Here is a 25,527-nt window from a genome sequence, read left to right as displayed (position 1 = left end):
GTTCATTAATATTGAGCAACCACCTTGAGAAATAAATATGTGCTGCCTGAACACTGACATTTCAGTGTTACAATCTCACTGATGACACAATTTGTTATAGAATCAAGTCAAAAACATATGCTGTAATTCAGAAAATCACCCCCAACATGCTTCATGCTGGTTCCCACTATAAAAGATAGACACCAGCTTGCAGTTTAGATACAAAACCAACATCATCTCCATCTGAGGAATTAGTTATCTACAAAACACAGAGTCAAAATGATGGCTCACATGAGATATATCAGATTCAAGGCCATAAGCACCTAAATTTTACACCACCATAAAAGTGCCCAGGGCTTGAGCATTTCTGCTCACTTATCTGTAGGCAAACAGAGTCGCTATCTGAAGGGATGACTGACAAAGAGACCTTGCCCAAAAGGCTTAGAGGAAGTTGTCATTTAGCCTGTTAATGTTAAAACTTCAAAACACCTCCCTCCAAGAGATAAAACTACAAAGAATCCAGGAAAGCTGGAAAATTCCAAGTTCCAAAAAAAAATAGCACAATGGAAGGAGCTCCCCAGGAAGTTCCAAGCACTGCAGGACTCCGAGAGATGGTGGGAGCCTATCCTGCCACTGGAAATGATTGTTGGAGCTTACACAGTTCACAAGAAACCCTGAGAACTGGATCTTTAAGGAATTTAAGCCCTGAACAGAGGATGTCTAAAAAAGGGACTCACCTCTTCTGCATCTTGGTTTTATTTCCAGGTTTTTTTTGATCTCCTCCTGAGGAGAGGAGAGAAAAGAGGGAGAGAAGGAGAGATGGGAAAAGAGAGGAGAGGGAGAGGAGAAGACAGGAGAAGACAGGAGAAGAAGACAGGATGAAGAAGACAGGAGAAGACATGCAACCGTAGGAGGTGAAGATGCTGGGGTGTGGAGGTGGGTGACAGGGCCAAACCCACACTCTCAGAGCCAGGGGAGGCCTGCAGACACGAGCCCATCCACCCCTGCACCCTGGAGCAGGATGGAGCAGCCATGGCAAGGGAGGCTGCTCGCCAAGCACGCGGCACAGGGGAAATGCAGGGCAGGAATTGCTGCTGCCAGAGGCCACTGGGGAGGGATTGTGGCTGAGAGAGTGGCACTGCTGCCACCAGAGAGCCTTGGCAGGCACAGCAGACAATAACCCCGGAAGGGGGGAGCTCCAGGCCTGGGCCAGGCCAAGTCTCCTTAGCAACCTGGCTGTGCCAGGGGCTGAGAAGAGCTCTGGGAATTGTCTCTCCAAGGCTCCTTGTCACCCCAGCACAGACAGTTCAGGACCTTTCAGGGGAGCTAAAAGCCAGAGCCAAGGCCCATTGAAGTCAGGGGGAAAACTCACAGGGAACTCAATGGGCTTTGCATAAGGCATCCGATTCATTGGAAACAAGAAAATGAAAACTACTCTTATTTTCTGCTTTTCAATGTGCTTGTTTCCTCTCCTTGCAAATGTGTGATTCAAGTGTGGGCTAGAAAAATAAAAGCTTAATAGCAAATGCAAGAGCAAGCATGAGTTCTGGGGACAATGGAGAGATCCTCAATTAAGGGGGGAAGGGAGGGAGAAAAAGATTACCTAATTTTTAGCTAGACACATTTATCAGAGCCTCCAATCACAGTTTTGAAATGTTACTGACTTCTAAGGACTCGTCTTGATGGCTGCCACTGAGCAGCTACAGAGGGATCCCTCAAATGATGCCTCTGGATCAACAGGCCCTGGTAGAGGTTCTGTGCATTCAGTCATCACTGAATGAGAAATGAAATAGTTCCAGCTGTCACTGCAAACACAGAGCTGCCATACCCTCTTCCTGCCCTGGTCAGCACAGCACCCTCAGCTCTAGTTGCTTATTTTGCCTGACTCCAAGCTTGGGAATTATTCACAGCGGCCTGGACCCTGTTTGGAGAAAACACTATCCACTCCCAGGCACCTTCCCTCAGAAGCTGCAACATCTGCTGCTTTGGAAGATGCCAATTATGCTGTAAATTATGGGTCTGAAAAGCATCCTCCAGCATTTCAGGCCAGACTGTAATCACAGCCTCTTGCATTGGCTTTAGCTTCACATTGTAAACTTGCAAGATTGAGTTGCAAGCCTTAAAAAAATTAACCACAGCCTTTTCTTTGCAGGCTTGGACTAAAACATTCCTCCCCTGTGTTTCATCTTCACCAAGGAGCAGGACTTTCCCAGCATTTTCCACTGAAGTGCCACCCATCTCTGGGCACTAGTGACCATTTCAGTCACAGTCTGAGGGAACAATTCTCTCCATCTGTGCAAACCACTCTTTGTGCTCTTTTTCTGACATGCCTGTGGGGACTGTACATACAGGTACTGTTACTGCTGGCTCGGATGCTGGTTTTGGTGATGTGGGTACCTCCCACAGGATTGAAGCATTTACTAAAGCCAAAGGGTCAGGCACAGGATATCAGTGCCTGATCAGCATCTATTTAGGATAAATATCAACCATGACAAGAAAGATAAGATTATTAAACCCTTACTGGTTAGTGATCAATGAGTTTCAGGATTCTATTCTGTTCTAGCTAAATGCAAAGGAATGAGTTTGCAAGGAGAAACACAAGGATCACCACCCTTCATGAAAGATCCCACCTACACTAACTGCAAATCCAACCACAAGAACTCAGAGGCTGGATTAATCATTGTTCTCTCAATCAGAGAGCCTTTCTGAGGGGAGTTCCAGGAGCAACTCCAGAATGAGGAATTGCAGCTTGGTTTTCTCCACAAATCCAGCATTATCTGAGTTCATACACTGGACCCCGTTTGAAACCAGACTTGCACTCCAACCCTGAGGTGCAGAGGTGTAGGAGGGGTCCAAACACAGGAATTCCCTCCCTCAAGGTAGCTCTCTGCCCACGGGCCAAGCCAAGCCTCTGCTTCCTCTCCCCAGCACAAAGCCATTGCTTAGGGGATCCTGTGCTCTCTGAAATCCTGGAAGCTGAACATTCCTAACTCCAGTTTGCTCCATGGGATGGAGGAGGAAGGCTGAGTGCTGGCTGCTCTTTCAGAAGATCAGGAAGAAGAACCAAGCAGGTGTTGCAGAACACCTCTGCTCATTAATTCACACACCAGGCATACATGGGCCAGGAGCTGAGCAGGCTCCACCAGCTGCAGATCACTTTGGGTTCCTCTCTGCACAAATGAGGCACTGTGTGCTGTTTACAGCCAGTTCAAGTGCTGCTCAGCTGTCATGTTCCATTAAACAGACACACAGACAAACCCCTCCAATCATCACCTCCTGGGTGATTCACACACACCAAGGTAGAGCCCACAGCAAGTTAGGGATGATGCTCTCCTCCTAAACTCTGCAAAATCACAAGATGCTTGAAGGCTGGAAGGATTAAAATCACTGTCATGAAACAGCAAGAGATCAAGTCCATCCCTGGCAAGAACACTTGATAAAGAACAGGAGCCTCTCAGGCAGACCTGCAGAACAGCTCACGGATCAGACAGCACTACCAGTACTGATGATATCACATCTTACAAATTTTGGCATCTTCTAACCAGTAGGCATTAGCCAATAAATGGCTCATGCTGCTCCATGTTCCAGTACAGCAGGAGTGTCCATGTGCAGCATTTCCTACTGGCCCAACACCACCTGAAGAAATCATTTTGGTGGCCAAAGCTCAATGGGGCATTGCTACAGCTGGAGATCCAGTGAACCTGGCACAGGGACCTGGGGCCAGCCTCCATCACCATTACCTAAGCTCCCTTTGTCCTTTAATTTGGAAGCCCTTTACACAAATTTGAGGCACTTCTTGCTGCTGTTGTGTCTCTCACCCAGCTCTGCTCTGGCTTTTGGGCAGTACCAGCAGGGAGTGAGACAGCAGGGAACCAGACTCCACATACCCCTGCTGTCACTGAAAACTTTCACAAGAAGTTAAGCATTTGAACATTTTTAAAGAATTCTAATGCTAAAGATTAAAGTTCTGTCACATATTTCAAAGCAGAGCCCATAGCAAAGCCTCTGCCACTCCACCCAACCTCCTTGAGACACTCAAACCCTTCTACTCACCAGCCAAGTTAAAGGCAGTGCCTTTTAAAAATCTTACGGAAGTTAAGCAGGTGTGTTCACACTCTTTGTCCTTGGCTTCACCACCTTCACCTCTAATTTTAAGTAATGGCACTGCTTCCCAAGCAGGCAAAGCTCCCACTGATGTTACCCATCTGTCTCCTTGGACAGCTCTACAGCAGGGCTTCAGCTCTCTGTCCTAGCTGCATTTTAGCTAAAAATCCATCTCTGCACACCTTTACACCTCTTCCTCACAGGGGAAGAGACAGCAAGCAAGACTGACCTATTTGGCTTGATACTAAGCCCACTGATGTCAATGAAAACAGTACCAAAAAAATATTAAAAATTAGAATCAGAACTAGTCAAAAGTCCTTTCTAGTTTAAGTTATTTCAAATCACACATATATCTGAGGGTTAATAGAGACAGGGACATCCAGCAAGCCTGAGGCTACGGCAGGAAACATGAATACTCTTGTTTTAAAACATTAAATTATCAACAGGGTTTTAAGACCAGTTTGTCCTTAAAAGCAAAGCCCTATTGTCAGGCTGACAGCGTGGGCTTCATCAGGAGCAGAAAAAGTCATAGCAGCAAGAGTTGTACAACACTAATCTTGGAGCTCCCTTGCAGTGTCCCTCACACAGTGCATGCATAAGCAAATGCTTCATACATGTCTGAACAAAGGGTGGAGAGGCCTTATTTTAGTGTGAAAAAATTATGGCAAACAGAACAATGAGAGGCTACAATTTTCATTGATATTCTTTTCAGGGTACCCTAAAAGAAAAAGGCTACAAGAGAATATGAAAAACAGCTTGTGACTTCTCACAGACAAGTGGTAAAATTTTATTGTTCTGGCTGTTCCCAGAGACTGCATTAATTTTTACACCCAGAGATATCATCCTTTGTGCTGTGCACAGCTCCCAGCACTCAGCTGCTGTGCAATAACCAGAGACAATGCTGGGTCCAGCATCACTGGAATGGGCTCTCCAGCAGGCTGTGCCAAAGGTTTACTGCATGCCTGGCACACAGCATCCCTCCCACAGGGATGATGTCCTCTCCCAGCTGCAGTGGCTTCAGCTCACCAGTGCACCCAGGGATGCCATAAAGCACACAGGGGGAGTTATTATTTCTGCTGGTATTGTGACCCAGCTACAGATTTCTCATCTGCCAAATTCCCTTGCCTGAAAACAGATCTCTGCCCTTAAAGTAAAATGGAAAAGATTATGTAAAGCTTTTAAAAGCACTCCTTACATTTCTACACTTCTCTCCCCCCTTTTCTTACACAGCACACTCGTTCTATTGAGCGATGCAGGTGTGAAATTATTGGAAGCACTGTGGAATTCACCCTTCCCCAGCTCCCTGCCAGACACAGCCAACCAGCAGCTGACTGTGCAGGTCTCAGGGCAGGAAAGAAGCTCCAGCAGCCAGAATTTCAGTGCTGGACAGTCCTGGCTCAGCCTCATGATGTATCTGTGTCAGCCCTCACTGAGCCCTTTGGGCATCCCTTCCCTGGTGGTGAAGTTTGGAGACATCCCTCCATCAGCCCCACATTCCCTTCTGCAACACACAATCCACTTCAGGTGCTGAAGACTGCTCATGGGAAGACCCTGACTATACAAATTTGTCATTTTATTTCCAGTACTTTGGGTAAATCCAAGTAAATTTCACAAGATGCAGCAGTGTTCACAAGCTGGCCATGCTTGGACACAAACTTGGTGCTCCAGAACTGCAAAGCTGATTTATTAACTTTCCACAGCTCTTCTCCTGGTCCTGGCTGGGGTAGGTAATTTTCTTCCTAGCACTGGTACAGTGCCCTGTCTGGATTAAAATGAGAATCCTGTTGAGAGCACAGTGATGGTTTGGTGGTTGCTGAGCAGCTCTCACACTCTGTCAAGGACCTGTCAGCTCCTCCTGCCCTGCCAGTGGGGACAACTGGGGGCACAAGGAGCTGGGGAGGGGACACAACCAGGACAGCTGACCCCAGCTAACCAAAGAGATATTCCAGACCAAATACTCAGTGCAAAAATTGTGGGGAAAGCTGGCCAGGAGCCACTCAGGAACTGGCTGGTCAAAAAGCACCGGTCAGTCAGTGGCGAGTTTTTCACTTGCATCACTTGACTTTCTTGAGTTTTATCTCTCTCTCTCTTCTCCTTATTTTCTTTTTCATTATTACCCTTATATTTAAATTATTAAACTGCTCTTATCTCAACCCACAAGTTCTCAGTTCTGCCCTTCTGATTCTCTCCCCCATCCCACAGCAAGAGTCATGTGGGGGCTTGGCTGCCTGTTGGGGATAATCCACACCATTCCTGCACCCCCATTTTCCTGCCTTTCAGCAAAAATGGACAAGTTCCTAGGAAGAAGAGACAGGAGCACCACCAACAGCCTCTGGCTGAGCAGAAGGTGCCAGAGCTGCTTTCTGAGAAAATGTCACTGAAAAGCAGTTGGGGCAGTAAAACCCATTTGCTGGGATATTCACTCAAATATAGACATAGGTATGCTCATAAATACCCTAGGTGCACAAATATCAAAGGAAAGCAACTGCTGCAATGAAATAATATTGCTTGGTAATGCACATAATCCAACTCAATAGCAGAAACAGTGCTGCAGGTATAAACACTAAGGAATGCATGGATATTCACTTATAAATTCAGAATGCAAAACAATTGATGCTTTGATCACCTTATTGTGATGGTGATCAAAAACCTCCTAAAAGTAGATGTAATTTTAGATTTTTATAAGCATCTTGTAAAAATTATAAATTGCTTTATTCCAAGTAATACACTGTCATGTTGGGTTCTTCCTTTTGCTGAAGTTCTGACAGCATCAGTGTTTCACTTTCATGAAAAGTCAACAATTTCAACATAGTCATGCCACCTTTCAAAGAGCAATCTGAAAAAAATAAACTCAGTATCTTAAATTTACAGAGCAGCTCAATATTCAAATGTGTTTACCAAGCTCTGATTTTTAATGTGCTTTTTTATGTTTAAATGGAACAACAGCTGTGGAAGCTGCACCACAGGAACGGTAGCAATCCAAAGATGACATAATGGCTTAAAACCCTCAAAAACTGTAAATCACAGCCACCTCTGGATGTCAGGTCACACACAGTGGTCTGCAGAGCAGAGAGAGGAGAGGAGACCAACACTAACATTCTAAGTGAGACCTTTTTCTTCATTAGACACAGAATTTTACAGTTTACTGCTTTATTTGTGCTTTTCTACTGCCAGATTCCTCTCACCTTTCTCACCTTGGTAACAGCCCCTAATTTTGTTTTTCTCCTGGATTGTAAACCTTGTGTTTGTCTTCAATATGTCATCACCCAACCTGTATCACAGTTCATGTACAATGTTTCTATATTTATAATAATTCCTTTAGCTTGGTTTTTTTTCTGTATTTTTAATACATAGCTTTACCAATTTACTGCCAATTACACTTCCATTTTTTCACTAATAAAGCTGTGAGAAAAGCCTGGCTCAGGTCAGAAAGCCCCTCCTGTTAGGCACAGATATGGCTTTTGACACGTGCCAACTGCACATGAACAAGGCAACGGTCCTGTGTTTGCATCTTCAGACGACTCCTGCAAATTCCTACTTGCACTTCCACAAGTAGGATACAACACAAATTAGAAGGCATGATTAAAAATTATAATAACAGAGCTGAAACAATATCCTGTTCATCACTCATCAAAAGAAAGAGAAATAACTGCCTTGGGGCTGTAATAAGACAGAAAGTGGGACAGGGAGACCAGTCCTCCCCAGCAGACTCTGCAGGAAGCATTCCAAACATGACAAATTCACCGTTCACCCAGCAGATGAAGTAATGACACCAGTATTTGTCCATAAAGTGTAATTTAGCCAGACTACTCCAATGAAATCAGAAGCTTTAATGCTATAAAACTACAGGGTTGGAATATTTTTACCTTATTAAGGAAGTGGAAGGGGGAACCCATAAGCTTTCATTTTGCCTGAGCTGAACCATCACAGTGTGGGCTTTGTTTTCGGGAGCGAACCCGCACAGCCCCCAGCGCTAAACAATTTGCGTAATTCCTCCCGAGATGCACACACCTTGCCAAAAGCCTGGTGCCAGGTGTAAAGTCCACACTCTGGGCTTATCAGCACATTAAATGAAAGCATCTTCCCTCTCAGCCTAACCAGATACCCGAGGGCAGGCATCAGCCTGGATTCCTTCGCGCTTTCTGGCCCTGCCTCGTCTTGCCCCGCGCCGCGAGCGCCGGGTGAAGACATCAAGCCAAAGCTTGTCCTTGTAAAGAGCCAGTCAACAACTACAGCAACATCTGCCAGAAATGCAAGTTTAGGCTTGGTTCTAATACCTGCCCTTAACTCCTGCCAGACATTAATGATGCAACACCCAAGGCATGTTATTGAGTTGGTGTCAGTTCCTTTTTTCTTATGTAACCCGAATCCTAAAAACAATTCTTTGGAAATTAAGGGGAGAACTGTGCTTGAGTCAAACTAATTCTGAACTTTATTTCAACAAGCCTCAGCAAAAGGCAAACAACAATCCATATGTTTCTATGAATTTGGGAATGACAAAATGGAAACATGTCTTTAAAAAAAAAATATGTGCTCATGCCATGTTCGCAGCTAGAGACTGGGAGAGCACATGAAAGTCCAAAAATAAAACTTGACTAGAAGCAAAAGCAGAAGTTTTTCCTTCTGTCTAAACGAAGGGAAACATAAACAGTGAAGAATCAATAGCAAAATGTCAATTCTGTTTTAGCAAGAATTTTAACGGCATGCTATAAAAAAAATAACAAGAACAAAATTTATCCTATAGCAAATAGGGTATCTTATAATATCCTAAAATATATCCCCTAAAACCACCAAGAGTTCAGAAAAAAAGTGTTTTTCTGCACAGTAAAATCACTCATACATGAGATTTCTTAGGCACAAGCTTTAAACTGAGAGTCATTTAAAATGCTTTCTGGGTGAGAAGTTACTCTCACACTGGTTTTATATGAAAATATGAATTACTGTTAAGGGACAGCTGCGTGGTGCTCTGCCACCCCTGGAGCTCACTCCTCAGCAAAGAGAGCCAAAGGCATGGCTATTAGGCAAATTAGGAACTGTTTAAAGTACTGCTAACCTGGCTGAAAAAGGGCTTCTTTTGGGAAAAATATATTTGCAAAAATATATTCATTTTTATAGCAAACAGCAGGGTCATCATATATTCTTTGTAGAGTTGTTGTGCTATAGGAGCTGCTTATAAACCTCAGTAAATGAGGTAATGTGACAAACTTCACCTGAAACCAAACCATCTTTTGTCTCCCTGGATGACAACATTAAATAGGGCAGAAATGGCTACCTGGAGCAGGACTGCTCAAAGAGTAACCTTCTTTTTTCTTCTGCCGTTAAAACCCAAATTCAATTAGCTCCTCCATGCTCAAACAGAACTGCTGCTGCTGAAATTGTACTCCAGCAATAATTGCCATCCAAGAGTGATCTAATTATATACAAGTCTCAGTGGCTGCATTCCCACGTTGCTTCCTACAACCCGGATTCACTACAATGCAACTCATAAGTGAAAACCACATCATTTTCAGCCCTTCTCCCTCAAGGTTGCGTGACTTTATAAATGTGTACTGAGAATGGAGTTAGTCTATTAGTAAGCCTGCCATAAAAACCCAAGTTTCTACCTACTGTTAAATACAAAGGAGGAGAAAAGGCACTTCAGCTGCATGTAAAAAACCAGCTAATGGGCTGAGCTATACAAGGGAAAGAAAGTTCTTTTAATTAAGGTACTGGATTAGGATTCAAAGACCAGCTTTGCTTCTTGGCTCTGTCACCAGCTTCCTGTGTGACCCAGGGCAAGAAATTTCATCACTCCTCAGCTCGGGTTTTCATCTCTAAAATGGACAGTGACATTTCCCTCTCCTGGCCTTGCTGTATTTCTGTTGTAAGCATTTCCCCTGTGCTGGCATGTTGCCCTGGACAATAAGTATCCAATATTAATTGAAGCCTCCGTGCACTACTCTAATAAAAAGCTAAAATTGACTGGTCTCCCTTTCACAGCATCCTGGTGGAGTTTTGTATCACCACCATTTGCCACTACTGCAAACAAATCTGAGTCCCTGAGCAAAGCCCTGCTTCAATCCCCACTTGGAAATGGAGAAGGAAGGAAAAGGCCATTGACTGGGGTATCCCAAACATTCAAAGAGTAACTTTGTCCAGCACAGAACATCCTGGCCAACTGGAATGGGCCATTCCCTGCTAACACAGTCACTGTGCACAAGTATCCTGTGCAGCAGAGAGGTTGCCAATGACTTGCTGCTTTTTTTTTCTCCTGTATTTTCTACTCTCACTGTAAAAGAAAAAAAAAAATCCGTGCAAGGGTTTTGCCAGGTCTGTAAATTTGAACAAGACCATCTGAGCTGACTCTTAAGAGTTCTTGCAAGTAATTACAAGGTAAAAATGAGAATACTTCACACCTACATTCTGACTGAAAACTTCTCAGCCCTGCTGGCTCCAGGCTTTTAATTGTCAAAAGAGTTCAAGGTTTGGAAAGTTATTGGCATATTCCTAACTAGCATTGTGTCACTATTTGGCACGATTTTTGCTGGGATACCTCCCAACTCTGTGACATAATCAGAGGGTTCTCTACATTACACCATATAGTCAGATGCTCATGTTAGTGTAATATGTTACCATGTTTAATACCATTTGCTATTACTTACACTTAATCAGCTCTGGAACCAGTTAAACCATATAGGAAAAGTAATTTCAGAGGCTTTCAACTGACAGTTTTCTACACAGAACTTGACCTAAAATTACGACCTGAAGTTCGTAAGATGCAGTCTACGCAGGCAATTGCCTCTAAACAAACATTCATAATTCTCCACAACCCTGTGGGAACAGAAAATCCATAGGAAAACAGAAAAAGGGAACTGAAAATTCATAGGAAAACAGAAAAAAAAGGCCATAAAGGTAACTCTGTAGAACTGTCTCAACTAGAAAAACTGTCAGAGTTTCCCCTTCTGGCCAGCCTTAATTTACTGCTTCAGCAATTTTATGCTCCACAATTACTGCAAAGCTCCAGCCACAGAGGAATGGCTGAGCACTCCAACCAACATCAACCCCCCTTTAGGTTAAAATCCCAATCTATTGAGAGATTCACACTAAACTCACCCCAAGGTGCACATTCCCATGCACATGTTTTCAAACAGACTCACAACTATACCCTTGAACTCATCAAATGAATTTTTTTTTTAAATGGTGAAATTACTAAGTATGCAGGACTCCAAAACTCAGGTTGTGACTTGCAAAAATGATTTTTGGACTTCTAGTTTCGTTTCTTACAGGACACAAGCAGGGTCCTCCGTGCCATCAGCTGGGTACCCAGCACCCCAAAACTCTCATCACTTTTGAAAACCTCATTATTTACTTTCCTGCCTCTCTATAGGAAAGGACTAGACATTTAAATAAATGACATAATCCTTACTACCATTCCATTCATTCATGCAGGTCACTATAATTTACTGCCAGGAAAAATAAACTTCTGCAAAATATTCCTCAATGCAAGACATTCAAAAGGCTCAAAGCAGGAGAGGAGGTGAGAGGGCTTCTAACAAATATTTGCTCAAGTGACTGCATCATCCATGAACACATTTGCTAGGGGAAAAAAAAAAAAATGGGTGAAGAAATTTATGGTCAACATGAAACACGCCAGGCTGGGACAGGAAAACGAAGAGGGGGTAGAGAAGGGGAATTTTTAACCAGTTTCATCTCAGCAAGGAAAGGTTTTTAGAGCCTGGCAAGCCCCTGCAGGCAACCTGAGCCCTGCAGGGTGAGGTGGCCAGCAGAGGACCACACCATGCAGAACTCAGCTCACTGCAACAACTGACACCCATCCCGGCAGCCGTTGCTGCTGCGCCCTCCATAAATTCTGTTTAAACAAGTGTTCAAACAAAAATGGCTTTGCCAGCTCACCTCAACCATGCCCAGAGCTCACCCTGTGACCAAATACTGCCATGGCCATGGAAATCCTCACTGCTTTCAGTGCTGGCTGCCCAAACACAAGCACAGGTGAGCTGGGTGGTTCGTGGGCTCTGAAGGATGAGGGCTGATGGTGGGGCTGTGGTCTGATGGCATCCTCATCCCAAAGTCATCTTTCTCCTCCTCTGCTCCACAAAGACCAGCTCTCCTTGGCATTTTCACTAGGAATGTTTCCCTTTTGTACCACCCAAGAAGCTGGCACTTGTTTTCTCTTGGACCTGGATGTTTATGCAGATTTAGGTGGTCTCAGACAGAAAAAAGACACTAAAGACCATCTAAAACAATGCACAAGTGATATATTTTTACTCATGTAAAACCAATCAAGAACTAGGGAAATTAACATTTTGTCACATTTAAGCCCTATAAGCCCTTACACTAAGATATAACACAGTAAAGATATTCCACAAAGAATCTATGGAGTTGGGCTGTCACCAGCCAAAATAGCATACAATAATCAAATTAATTTTTGCTTTCAGCAGTGATTGATCAAAAGTTCTATTCACTGAATTTGTAATGCTCAGATCACCTCACAAAGGTGGGAGAGAGCAAAGCCCATTCAAGACACACTTCAGAAACCATGGCTCAGATCCCTAAAGCTCCTATAAGAAAAGCCACACTGGTTATTTTGGACAGCAATGCCTTCAAAGTCAATAAAATTGCTCACACTCATCAAGGCTAATCAGCAAGACTAGAGGTGAACAGAAATTATTCCTGAGATTTCAAGCTCTAATTTAGCTAACCACTTAAATAAATATCTGTAAGCCTTATTAAAGTCAACAGGATTTAGGTATTAATAAGGTAATATTATTAAGCCTGTGTGTAATATTCCTGCGTAATCACAGCTTTGCTGCTACTTAAAAATTCATACAGCTGTTTAGAATTTGTCCTCAGGTAAAACACTTCTGAATTTTTATCCTCTGTGTTTTGGGGACTGCTCAGAGCCCACCCAACAGGCTCCAGTCAGATTTCACATTTTAGACTGCTGTGAATGCAAACTGCCTTTCCTGAAGCTCCAGATCTGCTCTAGCTGCAAAGTCAATATCTAGCTTTTCATTTTAAAAAAAAATCATTTCAGCTATAATACTATAATAACAGGACTCTAAAGGATTGCTTGACAGCTTTCATTGCAGTTATTAAAGTCTGTGTTAGTACAATTGTACAAGTAATAATTAAATTGTAATACTAATGATTAAAGTTGCATCAGCATGTATTATTTGGTCGTCATGGCAAACTTGTGGGTGGATATTGCACATGGATATTACACTTTTTGCCAAGGCAGGGGTAGATTAATCCTACAGGCACGAGTGAGACAGATGAATGTATAAAGTTATGCAGCAATTGGCTGTGCAGTGAAATCTTATCTTTGGAGCGCTGTGAAATCATCTCCAAAATAAACGCGGGACGCATCAGCTCAGTTCCAAATGGTTTCAGAGAGAAAGCCATTGGTGAAAAGCAGTGTCCTGCCCATGGGAGCTGCACTTACCAACCACGTCCAGGTGGTAGGTGTGGTTGATGGAGCCGTACTGGTTCTCCACTATGCACGTGTAGTTCCCTTTGTCCGACGGCACCACGCTCTCCATGATGAGGCTCCAGTGCTGGTTACGGACCTGGGGGATGCAAACAGACACGCTGGGATCTTCTCAAGCAGAGTTTTACCCTCTCCCCTTCCAAAGGAACTGTTCCCTGGATAATTATCCTTGTGTAATCCACAGCTGGAAGCCTCTTCTGTGCTTGTCTGACAGTTCTGGATGCTGAAATGATTTATGCTTGATCCAGGACAGCATGGCTGCAGTGTGAAAGCTTTCACACCCTCTGCTGTAAATCTACCTGGCCCCTGCTCCAAGCACTGCAGATGTCAGTGCACACTCAGTCCTCCCAGGCTGAGCAGGGTGGCACCAATTAGCAGTGAGACAACTGGGCTTTACCTTTCAATCCACTCCAAAGTGAATGCATGCCCTCAGGGTATTCCCCATCTGTCTCCAAACAGCCACCTGGTAATAACTACCCATCAGCAAGACAGGATGGACATGATCTCCTAAACATTTAAGTCTTCAACCTTCCTAAAAGCTCAGTGACACAGCTCACATTTTAGAGAAACCGAGGGGTGATGTTTGGGATTTCTCCCAAATACCTCCTGCTGCTCTGGGGTACTCCAAGAAAAAATGAATCCCAGAATCATGCTGCCTTCATGAAAACTGCCTGAAAAAAATCCTCATGGAAACAGAGCATAAGGAGCATTTATCTCACAGAATCCCTCTCAGACAGAATTTATTAAAGGTACTGATTCTGTTCCCATTTGAACTCCAAAGGAGCACTGGCTCTGGTCTCACAGAAAATAGGATCCAGCCCAGTACTGGAAGGATACAGAGCCATCCTTTACATACATTTATTCCCTGCATCAGAAGTTGGCTCCCAAAATGACCTTTTGCTGGCTATGGACTAATTCCTTGTTTTAGCATTACATTTTTGACAAAGTGCTCAGAAAGCTTAACATTCTCTGGAGCTGCAATGTACAATTCTTCAACTGCAAAGTACATATTTCAGCAAATGGAATAAAACACAATCTGCTACAGTCATTTTAATCAGCCAAATGGAAAGCAGTAATTCAGTGCTGTACACCAGAAAAATTTATGGACCATTCAGTGATGCTTCCAGTAACCATACATTCTTAAAACACCATTACAACTATAGCTATGAAATCCTGCATCGTGCCTGACTGTTTTGCAAGTCCTTATCCAGCAGAAAAAGCTACACAGGGCCACATCCCAGTGCCAAGAGCACTTGCTGGAGGTAAAAATGCCTTCAGCTCAAAGCTTGGAAGAGAAGTTCTCTCTGTAGGCAGCTCCTGGCTTTCCCAGTTCCCCCAGCTAGTAATTATCTCAATAGCTGGATATGTCTCTTATTGCTCAGTTGGACTAATAATTTTAGCTAATGACTGGCCATGTGGGCTCTGAAAAGCAAAGAAAGTGTGGGCAAGAGTCCAGCAGGAGAAGGTGCTAAGCTAATGTCAGAGAAATGTGTGACACAGCCTCAAAATCTCCTGCCCAAACTGAAGGCTTCTCTCCTCAGCCCCTCGTGTTGATGGTCAAACAATTACAGTGGTTTCATCAAAATGATATCTTGATTTTTCTCCAAGCTGTGAAGAGCTAAGGGATAAGTTTATAGAACTGGAAAGACTCTATCAGTGTTATTTTAATATCTCGTTGTTCTGCTAAGCAACTCTTAAAGTCAAAGTTTGGGTCAGGAAGAGCTGCTGTCATAAACCGTTGGTAAATAACAAATACTACAGGTAAATAACAAATACTACAGCTACATATTTTGAGTATTTTACTTCTTTGTGATTTATTTTGAAGGACACTTGGTCAAAATGGCCTGAACTTCCTGCCATTACAAGTTAAAACACACTCCTCGGAATCAGAGCAAGAGTTTTTAACCAATCTGACTGTAAAACAGGAAGACCAGATCACAGTTCTACAAAAGTTAAAACAAATAAAAATTGCAAACAAGCTGCAGGTAATTAATTTGACAGGAAAACACAAGGAATTGTTTATGTTCAATAAGAAAACATAACTTACAGCCACAAGTGGATATACTGGATGGGAATATTAAAAAGTATTTGTGCAATTTCCCTTCTTGTAACTGCATGGACAGAGATAATATCTTTATAACAAAACAACAGCTTAAGCCACTTTGGGTTAAGCTAAACAACTTCTGCAGAGGTCCAAAGCAGTTATGACACTGTCAGACAACTGGATTTATATCAGGGATCTGGATCCAACGAGATTGTTGGCTTGGTGCTTTGAGGCTACAAGTGCAGCATTGCAAAGCCCAGGAAAATCCCCCTTTGCTAGGGATGAGCAGCCTCTTGTCTCACTGAAGATTTCCAAATTCAACATTTCATTCTCAGACATGCAACAGAGCAGCCACATCCCTGCAACCACGCAGGTTGAAACACAGGCTTTGGTAATGTGGGGATTTTTCAGTGAAATGCCACATCCCTTAGTCCAGGTGTTTTCCTGACTAGTTATGGACACTTCTTGCACTTGACTGGGGGGAACATCTTTTCCATCAAAGTTTGGAGGGATAGTTAAAACCATCTCTCCAAAAGATTCATTTTTTAAACTGAATTATCAGTACCAAATGGATACAAACTGCACCCTTAAGTTATAGCTTGGAGGTGGGAAACAAACTGGAATCAAAATGCCAAAGAGTATTGATCAGAGGACTGGGAAAGGACAAGGAATTTTTCATATAAACTTTTTGCTTTTGGAGTATCCCATAAAGATCAGTGGACAGTTCTGTTCAGTGTTAAAATGTGTGTCTTCACTGGAGAGATAATGTTATAAAAAGTTGTCAGCTAAAAATGGATCGATTTTAAACTCATTTCAAAGGAAAGAAGGATTAGAAATGAAAATACAATTCTCCACAAAAGCAGCACAGTTCAGACTGTGAGAGGTACTGCTCAGACAAGGAGAACAAGCACAGAACACCCCTGGCAAAGGCCACAGGCTTGTGCAGTTGTTCCTGTAATGATAAATGTTCTTACTCTGTATTTACCTGACTGAATTTAAATGTGTTTAAGACAACTGCAGTGATGAAGCTTATCCAAATGCATAGGTGCAAACACACACGTGTTAATGCTTAAACAGTACCAGCTGATAGAAGTGCATTTGCTTTCTGGGTGGCGTACAGGAAAGAAAAGGCTCCGGTGGTCTCAGAGAGGATTTAGATTATCACCTCAAAGAAAATATAAAATGCCTCTAAAGGCACAAACAAGAGTTATCATCACTTCAAAAAATCAGAGTATAAAGCATTTAGATATTCAATAACTGATCCTGTTCTCTTTATTTTAAGGAGGTTGGGTATACCTTGAAAGATCACAAAAGGATCAATTTTGAAATTCACCACCCAGAATTAGTCAGAGTGCAGGAATTCCGCCCTGGAAGCTATCTTGGCCAGAGCATACACCCTCCTGCTGGCCTGCCCGAGTGCAAATTGACTCAAGACATTCCCCAGTCCCAGGGACAAAGTGCTACAGGCCACTATCTGATTCTGATAAAAACAATACACCATGGGATTTCTCAGCTCTTAGCAGGAAAGAGGTGGCTGAGGGATTACTGGGAAGCTTTACGTTTTCCTTCCCTTCCCTTTGTCCCTTAAGGCTTGAAGGGATGATTGTCTCTTCTGTCAGATATGGCCAGGTTTGGATCCAGCTATTCTATCCCAAATATTGTGAATATCTCCAGCAAAAATGCCTTGCAGAGAGCAACAAAGCATTTTTGATGGAGATATTCACAATATTTGGGATAGATTCAAGACAAGCTAATGTGCAAGATTTAGCATGAGCTACTGTGACACCTGGTTAAACACAGACCAACTCTGATAGACTCAGTCCTTCCTGAGGACTCCTTCATTGAAAGTTCATTGGCATAGGGATGTCAAGAAAATACAATTCTCTCTATTCTAGTATAATTTTGCATGAGCCCACAGTGATTTCACCCTGCCCCTCAAACAGGATGAGGACACAGCTCAAAAAATAAAGATCTGGAATCCCATTCACTGGGAACAAGCTCCCATCTTCAAAGATGGTTATTCAAAATGACAGAATATAGAATAAACATGGATTTGGTTGATTTGACAATGGTTAAGTAAATCCTACAAGATAATTTAAAATGTAATGTCTTTATGAGCAGCAAGAAAAGTCTGAAATCCTCAGTTGTGTGCCCTCTTTTTTTCCTTTGGAATTAAGAGATAGAAGAAGTTATGATTTAGAATTAGAGGTACAGACTTCACAGGTATCCAGCTGGCTTTAGGAACAGGCATCTGTGGTTCCTTCCCAAAGCACATACCTGGGAAACTGCATACATTTAATACATGTGATCAAAAGCTTAATATGTGCCCACTTAACTGGCACAACTCTGAATTATTTCACCCAGCTCCCTAACACAGACTAGCAGTGCCAGCCCCACACGAGCTGATTTACCCCACCAAAGATCCCCCTCCCAAAGCAGACATCAGGTATCCCCATCCTGCCTCTCTAGACACACATTTTCCTTCATGGTCTTCAAGAGTGATATCTTCATTTCCCCTCCATCAGATGCAAAGTGTTCAAAATAACAGCCTGGTTACTACCAGAACAGTTACTATTATTTTCCAAGACAGGATTAGTTTGGTTGGGGATTTTTTTTTCCTTAATTGGTGTTTTTTTTTGTTTTTAAAAAAGCACTGAGAAGGGCAAAAATCACTGAATGGGAGCCAATTCGTTAACACTCCACAGCGTTATGAAAGGCAGAAGGTGTTGCCAGGTGTACACTCATAAGCAACAGAAATTTATGGTGTAAGCAAACATAGATGGAAAAGTCTACTTAGATAATTAGTGCTCATGCAGGGAGACTTTCTGGGCTCTGCTCTCTGCTAACACAAATGTTGGAAAAATTGACACTTTCTACAGTAAATCCAGCTAGAGAGGAAAGGAGACGGAGGTTTGTCCTCCTCTGCACTGGAAAACAGATTTTGTGCACTGGCAGGACCTGAACCAACAGCTCACAAAGCAATGGCTCAACCAAGGCAGCTCCCCAAAAACACTGCACCCATGGGGGCAAGGCAGTGGTGCAGGATGGGGGCAGCCTCAGGACTCAGAACTGAGCTCTGTCCAGCAAAGACAATTAATTTGTGTCTAAAAACGACAATTCATTTGTGTCTAACAACGACAATTCATTTGTGTCTAACAACCATTGCAAGCTGCTCGGAGCAGCTCAGCACAAGCTCCAGGATGGGGATTCCAACCCTGACACAAGGGAACTGCCTTAGAAACTTCCCCTCTTGGGGGAGGAACTGCTGAGGTGTCAGGGACATGAGGAAACTGCTGAGGGAAGACCCAGACAGGAGGTGAAGGGGAGTGAGAAATGGCCATGCTTGAGCAGCAATTTGCCACCAAAGTCACGCATTCCCGGTTCCTTGGAGGAGAGGGATCAGATGACCGAATCCTGACTTCTGACCTGACCCAGGCAGATACCATGAGGTTAAAGGTCTGTGCACTAACACACAGAGCAAGCTGGCCTCCCTAAAACTCTCTCTTAATCAGTAACCACCAACTCAGAATAAGACATCTAATCTGAAGCTATTTAAAATTCAAACAAACCCTTCCAAGTAATTGCTGTTACTTTCCCCTCAAATTCTTCTTCCCATTTCAGTTTCACAGGCCATAAACTCTATAGAAAATAATAACTTTTGACTTCCAAGGCTTCCTTTATTAAACTGCCTTACACTCACCAAAGCGGATGGCCATGTTTTTAACAATGCAGCCAAAAAATGAATAGAGAAAAACAGTCTTAATCTGCTTTGCTAAGTCAGTCTTTAGTTTTCCAAATGCGTCTCTATAAATAATCCTTAGCTGCACTGCTAGGCTAGAAGCTTAAATTTCAGAAAAAAATAAATAATTAGTGCTCAGTAAGCGCCAAAGAAACCACCCACCCTTCCCCAGAAGAAAACAACCACCTCTTTTTACTTCCACGTTTGATCCAAAGCCATTAAAATATTTTCTGTTAACTTCAGCAAGTTTTTGGTAGATTTTTGAGTTTTTTTGAGAGGGAGGAGGGCTGGATTTGGGTTGTTTGGTTGGGGTTTTTTTTAAACAGCTTTGACCAAGAAGAGAAACCACAAAACGCCACGGTGAGCCCTTACCTTGTAGCCGCCAATGCGATGCTCCTGCTTGAACTCCTTCCCGTTCTTCAGCCAGCGCATGGTGGGCGTTGGGTTGCCCATGGCTGGGCAGCGGAACTTGACGGTGTTGGCGGCCGGCACGGCGTGGAGCCTCTTCTCCATCTTGTCCGTGTGTGTCCAGTAAGGCGCCCCTGTTCCAAAGGGACACATCCAGAAACATCAGCGCTGGGAACGGAGCTCCCCCTCCAGCCCCTCGCGCCGGCGCACAGAGCCGCAGGAACCCGCCTTCAGCACGGTTTGGAAAGGGCACAGAGTGGAGATCAGCTGCTGCAAGTGTCAGCCAGGGTTTTGCAAACGGCTCAGACTGCTGCTCTGGGTGTTCAACTTGTGACAAAATTCCAATAATTAACCACAGACAACTTTTGTTTTGCGTACATCAAGACAGAGGGACCGTGCTTTCATCAGACACTTTGGGCCTCGAGCTGAGTTACTGCAATGGTTCAAACTCAGAATTTTTGGCCCTCAGCTGTGAACCCAGACAGACCAAGACAGAAAATGGCTGGAAGCATCAGCCCTTTTCCCTTCTGAGAGAAGGGGATAAAAACACCCACCAGTCTGACAGCAGCTAAAGCCTGCAGTGTGTGATGCCAAGGTGAACTGTGCATAGAAACCACAGAAATGTATTTACAAATGGAACATACTTCTGAAATCTTAACCCAAGCAGAGGAAACCAAACGAGTAAATGTGGATCACCAAAAGACATTTATCATTTTGGAGGGGTTTCCCACACTAATGAGCCTCCTGAAGTCCAAAGGGTCAGTGACATCCAAAACCATGGCATAAAGTGAGAATGCCTCTCTCTCAACACACATTTTCTGAGGTGATCATTTTCCCAGACCCTGACATGGCTCTCTTGGCTCTCCCTCACCCCTTGCCATGTCCTGGCCTAGCCTGTGCCCACATGAACATCATGAGAAGCACATTTGTCATGTACCAGCAGAGGAAACACAGCAGAACAAAATTTACAGCTGCCCATATGTTTTTACCTTCACAGAAGTAAACTTGGACGCACAGACCCAAAGACAAAGTTATCCCATGCTCTGGGTCCTTGCACAGCTTCATCTACATTTCTTAACGACTTCATGGCATTGCTTCAGTCATCTCACCATAACAGTTGTTTTTTTCTAAGTTAAAGATTCAAGATCTATTTAATAGTAGGAAACATTAATTTCTTTTACAATGGAGTTTTCCTGAAGCAAATCAGATTAGCGTGGAATTTTTAGGACTAGAGGGGTCCAGAAAAATAACTCCATTTCTCTCAGCCCTGTTTCATTTCCTTCATTAGCAGGCCAACACTCCACTATAAATAAATTCTTCCGTTCCTCAAATATTTATAGCAGTTCTTACAATCAGTGCAAACTCAGAAATCCTGCTACCCCCCCTCTCTAAATAAAAATACAGCTGGACAGAAAATACAGGAATAAATCCTTTAACAAAGTCTCTCTCAGTATAAAGAAAACATTCTAAAAGCAAGTCCTATAATGATGCTATGAACGATAAGTGTTTGGGTTTTTATTTTGCCCGAAGTGGCAATTAGTGTTAAAATTAATGAAGTAGAAAAGCAAAGCAAATTTATGCATGTAATCAAAATAGAAAATCAAGTAACTATTGAAAATTTAAACTGCAACACTAAGAAATTGTTACACAGACTAAAGTGAATTAGAGATGCAAGGAAAATCACTGTTAACATTATTTGCTAAAAGCAGGATCACATTAAAACAACAGAAGACTTTAAACAAAGCCAAGCAGAGGAATTAACTGCTACACGCAAGGGCCAAATTACATTACAAGTACACCAGGCAAAGGCAGAATTACATGCTGGTACTGAGGGATTAAAAAGCTGTTTTCCCTGGACTCCTCAAAAGTCTCCCACTGCTGGGCCCTGCTTGCAGCTCCTAGAAAGTCAAAGCAAACTGAGACAGGGCAAAGACAATCAACCACCCAAACCAGTAGTATCAGCCTCCCAGCCAGAGCAGAGGGCTTGCTTAGCCCCAGGTGGGTACTGCCAACCCAGCAAGGGTCACTCCTCACCACATCCATCACACAAACCTCTCTCACAGTACAGGACACACAGAGCTCACATGCAGCCACTGCCAGCACAGCCTCTGAGCCACGAGCTCATCCACGGCAAAGCTGCCCTGCAGCCCATGGGATGGAAGGGCCAAGCTCTGGGAAGCTCCCACCAGGCTGCAGGCTGGGACCAGGGCACTGGAGTCAGTCAGGACTCCAACAGCAGCTCCCCAAATGAAACTGTTTCACACAGCCAGGTTTGTACTGTTATGGTCCAGCCCATCCTCTGGTTTTCTTGAAAATAACTATCCTTTCCATCAACAACCTGCTCCTGGAAATGCCCCAATACAACAAATGGACAGAGGGAAATCTCTGACAGAGATGGGTGCAAAAAGGAGGCCAGGCAGATGCAGGCTGGAATGAAGAGAAGCAGCTCCATTTTGTGGAACACCCCTAGAATGGGAGAAAGGTCTGTTTGGAAAGCTTCTCCCCACACAACCCTCAGCATAGCCTGCAATGCTCCTAAATTACAGGTCAGCTTGGAGAAAAACATGCAGACATCACATATGGAAAGCACCATCTGAAAATGCTTCAAGACATCCTACGTTTGGCAGCTCCTCAGCATGTTTAAGAGGAAAAGACAGCAACATCACAAACCATCACACTTGCCCTCAAATTGTGCTTTCATTCAGTGATTGATCTGATTAACACACAGCATTCTTCTTTATAGATTAAATCATCATAACCTAAAACACCTTTTAGTGCTTCTATTTGTCTTGAGAGGAAAAACACTGAGCTTCACTAAAACTGATAATGAACAGTTAATGAGTACCAGGTGCTGACTGCTCTCACGGCCACGTCCATCACATCCCATCACTGCCACCAGGACAGGTGATGTAGGTGGCACCACTGCTAAAAGTTCTCAGTGACCACAGGGCAGACTCCAGCATGAGGCAGCAAGGAGCAGCAGGGGAACGGGTGGGAATTCCTGATTGCTCAGAGTTCTCATTAGTGAGGAAAATATCCTGCTGACCCACACTGCACACACATTACATCTAATCAGCCAAATCTCCTGCATGTGAAATTGAAATTAGGAAGCCCAGGGGACCACTTCACTTCAGGACTCTTCAGTTTTTATTTGGACTTCTCTAATACAAAGAAACACAAAAGTAGTCAACTCCAAGGCTGCCTGACAAGCTCCTCAAGCAGGCAATAGAGAGCCATAAGTGACCACATCAAACCCCTCCAAGGTTTGCAGTGCTATTGTATTTGACCTTTAATTAAAAAACACTTCTAGGCAACATCCAATTTTTGCTGCTCCCCTGAGTGGGTTTCCACTCTACAGGATTTGATGAATTTGAACCTTGTTTCATCCTTTCTGAAACTCTTCAAGGCATGAAAGGAACAGCATGTGGATTACATTTAGATACTTTTTGTTCTTGGTGCCAATTTACCATTGCTTGGCCCAGAAGAAATTGTTTAAAGGGCGATAAGAAAAAAAAAAAAGTCATAAAGCCTCCAGTTGCCTGACCAGAATTCAAGGCAGAGCAGCAGCATCTTCAGGGCTACCCAGAGGTCTACAGAATAAATTAGTTGGTGGGCTTGATTGCAACCACCACGACAGCTGCTGCCTTGCCAGTATCAGGTCAGGAGTACAGAAATCCCTCAAATTAGGGCTACCTCTCAAAATCACAAGGAGGACAAGGCAGTGAGTGCCAGCAATGTCTTTTCCACTGCTGCCAGAATGATGACCAGCACTTAAGCTTGTAAAAGCAAGTCCTTGGAGATGACCCTCCAAGAACCAAGCTAAGGCCCATCTTTAGAGTAACAAAGGGGAAATCTCGAGTTGCCAACAAAGGCATTTTGTGGAGAAAGGGGACTGTTTTGCAGTGGAACCAATCCTGCACCTTCCCCAAGAGCACTAATCCCTTCAACAAAAGCTGGAAGTAATAAAAAGCCATTCAGGATGCAGTCTGGAACAAATCTACCACAGTGTTTTTTCAGACAGTTAAAGTATCTGTCAAGCTGAAGGGACAGCAAACGCAGAGTGAGATCTGCTCTGCGTGCCTCTCACTGAAAAATACACACAGGGCCAGTGGTCAAATGCACATGGGTACACCAGTGCCCTCCTCTCCCAAGGAGGAGCTGCTCCTCACATCTACAGAGTCACCTACAGCCTCCACTGACTCCAAGAGCAATTGTATTTTCTGGGCAGCCTTGAAAATTGCACTAGATTTCCTCAACAGCCTCTCCACCTGCATTCAGAAACCGTGGCCTCTGAAATATGTATCTGCAACAGAGGCAAAGAAAATAAAACAGCTTAAAAGAATACTTAGCAGTGTAAATAAAACAGCTCTAAAAGGTTTGTTTTAGTTTTAAGTATGCAGGAATGAGAATGCCAAGGTTCAGCTTCCTGTTGAAGGCACTACAGCCATTTCCTGCCTCATCTCATCATAATTAACATGCCAAGACAGCTGGACTTTATCAGAATTGTTTCATCAAAAAGCAACAACCTTTGAAGACTATGGCCTTTTGTTTCCATCAGAAAAGGCATAACCAGGCCAATTTCCATTGCTTATCCTTAATGATCACAGCTATAATTTGTATGTAAATTATCAGTTAAATCATTTGAGATCTGCAAAGCTCAAACCATGATTGAGGAAACACTTAAAAGGCTTCTGTAGAAGGGCAGCAGCCAGGGACCATTGTGAGGTCGTGGACTTTGCCAGGCTCAACATCCCAGAGGCAGGGAAGGTAAAGGGCATTTGGCCATTGTGTGCACTGCCCGCCCCACAGCACACCCAGCCCCTGGCTCACTCCTCCACCTGCCTTGTAACACAGTACCTTCAATCACATGTGGCCTCCTGGATGTGATATAGAAAACTTGGAAGAGGAAAAGAAGGCTTACAAGGCACACCACACCAAGTCCCACCCCTGACTTCCACACATGAATTGTCAAATCTCAACCCTCTTTCAGCAGCCCTGTATTAATCCAAGGGAGTTGCTGTGATGCAGCTCTTCACTGAGCACAGAATGCATGGAGGGACACGGTGCCACGACCCTTCAGTCATCATCCTGCTCCCAGCTCAGAGCCTGGGAGGCTGTGCTGCTCCCCCAGCAGACAATGGGCATCTTTTAAAGAGCAATCCAACAAGGAGTTGTTTCTGGAACGTTCTGCTCAGACCCAAATCTGTCTTTTGCAGTTTCCTCCCTTCCATCCCCACGGCTGCGCTTTCCCCGCCATCCGCGATGTTTGAACGTTCCTGCCTAAAAGGCATCTTTCACTGAGAGCAGGGAAAGTGTGCTGGCCCCTGCTGCAGCACACAGCCCTGTCCCAGCAGATGGACACTGTCAAGGGCCTTTCACCAGCTCCCCAATCAAGATTGATTAACAGTAGCTTAAAATGATAGCTCGTTTTACAAGAACGTCATTAGCGCAACTGCTGGGCACTGCTCCCTGTGGCTGGAAGGGCAGGAATCCTTCTGAGGCCATTACAGAGCTCAGCTGCCTTGAGAGCAGGTCCTTCACTTCTCCCAAAAGCCATTTATGTTCACAATGGATCACCAAAGCCATTACTGCAGATCAGAAGCACAATTGTCACCGAAAACTTCACAAGCCCTTTTCTGACCAATACCAGTAAAGCCTTAAGGAACAGCAAACATCAGAAGCGTTTCCTAAAAGGAATTTCTAACCATGGGTCCATCTCAGGGCAGAGCTAACACTGCCTGGATTGGTGATTTGGCCTAGACAACC

General features: G+C 43.7%; 1 protein-coding gene across 7 annotated transcripts in view; it reads right to left on the bottom strand.

Moving 5' to 3' along the window:
• FGFR2 (fibroblast growth factor receptor 2) overlaps positions 1-25,527 on the bottom strand; it is an 80,876-nt gene that overhangs the window by 33,010 nt on the left and 22,339 nt on the right. For all 7 annotated transcript variants that reach the window (XM_064716822.1, XM_064716825.1, XM_064716826.1 and 4 more), the window contains 2 exons: positions 19,726-19,895; positions 13,526-13,649 (listed from right to left, as the gene is read on the bottom strand). In XM_064716822.1, coding sequence (XP_064572892.1) covers positions 13,526-13,649; positions 19,726-19,895 — 294 coding nt within the window. The remainder of the gene's footprint in view (positions 1-13,525; positions 13,650-19,725; positions 19,896-25,527) is intronic.

Source organism: Zonotrichia leucophrys, chromosome 6, assembly GCF_028769735.1.
Source record: "Zonotrichia leucophrys gambelii isolate GWCS_2022_RI chromosome 6, RI_Zleu_2.0, whole genome shotgun sequence".
NCBI classification, from domain to species: Eukaryota; Metazoa; Chordata; class Aves; order Passeriformes; family Passerellidae; genus Zonotrichia; species Zonotrichia leucophrys.
Note: the sequence above shows the minus strand (reverse complement) of the source record. Positions and strands in the feature narration are given on the sequence as shown.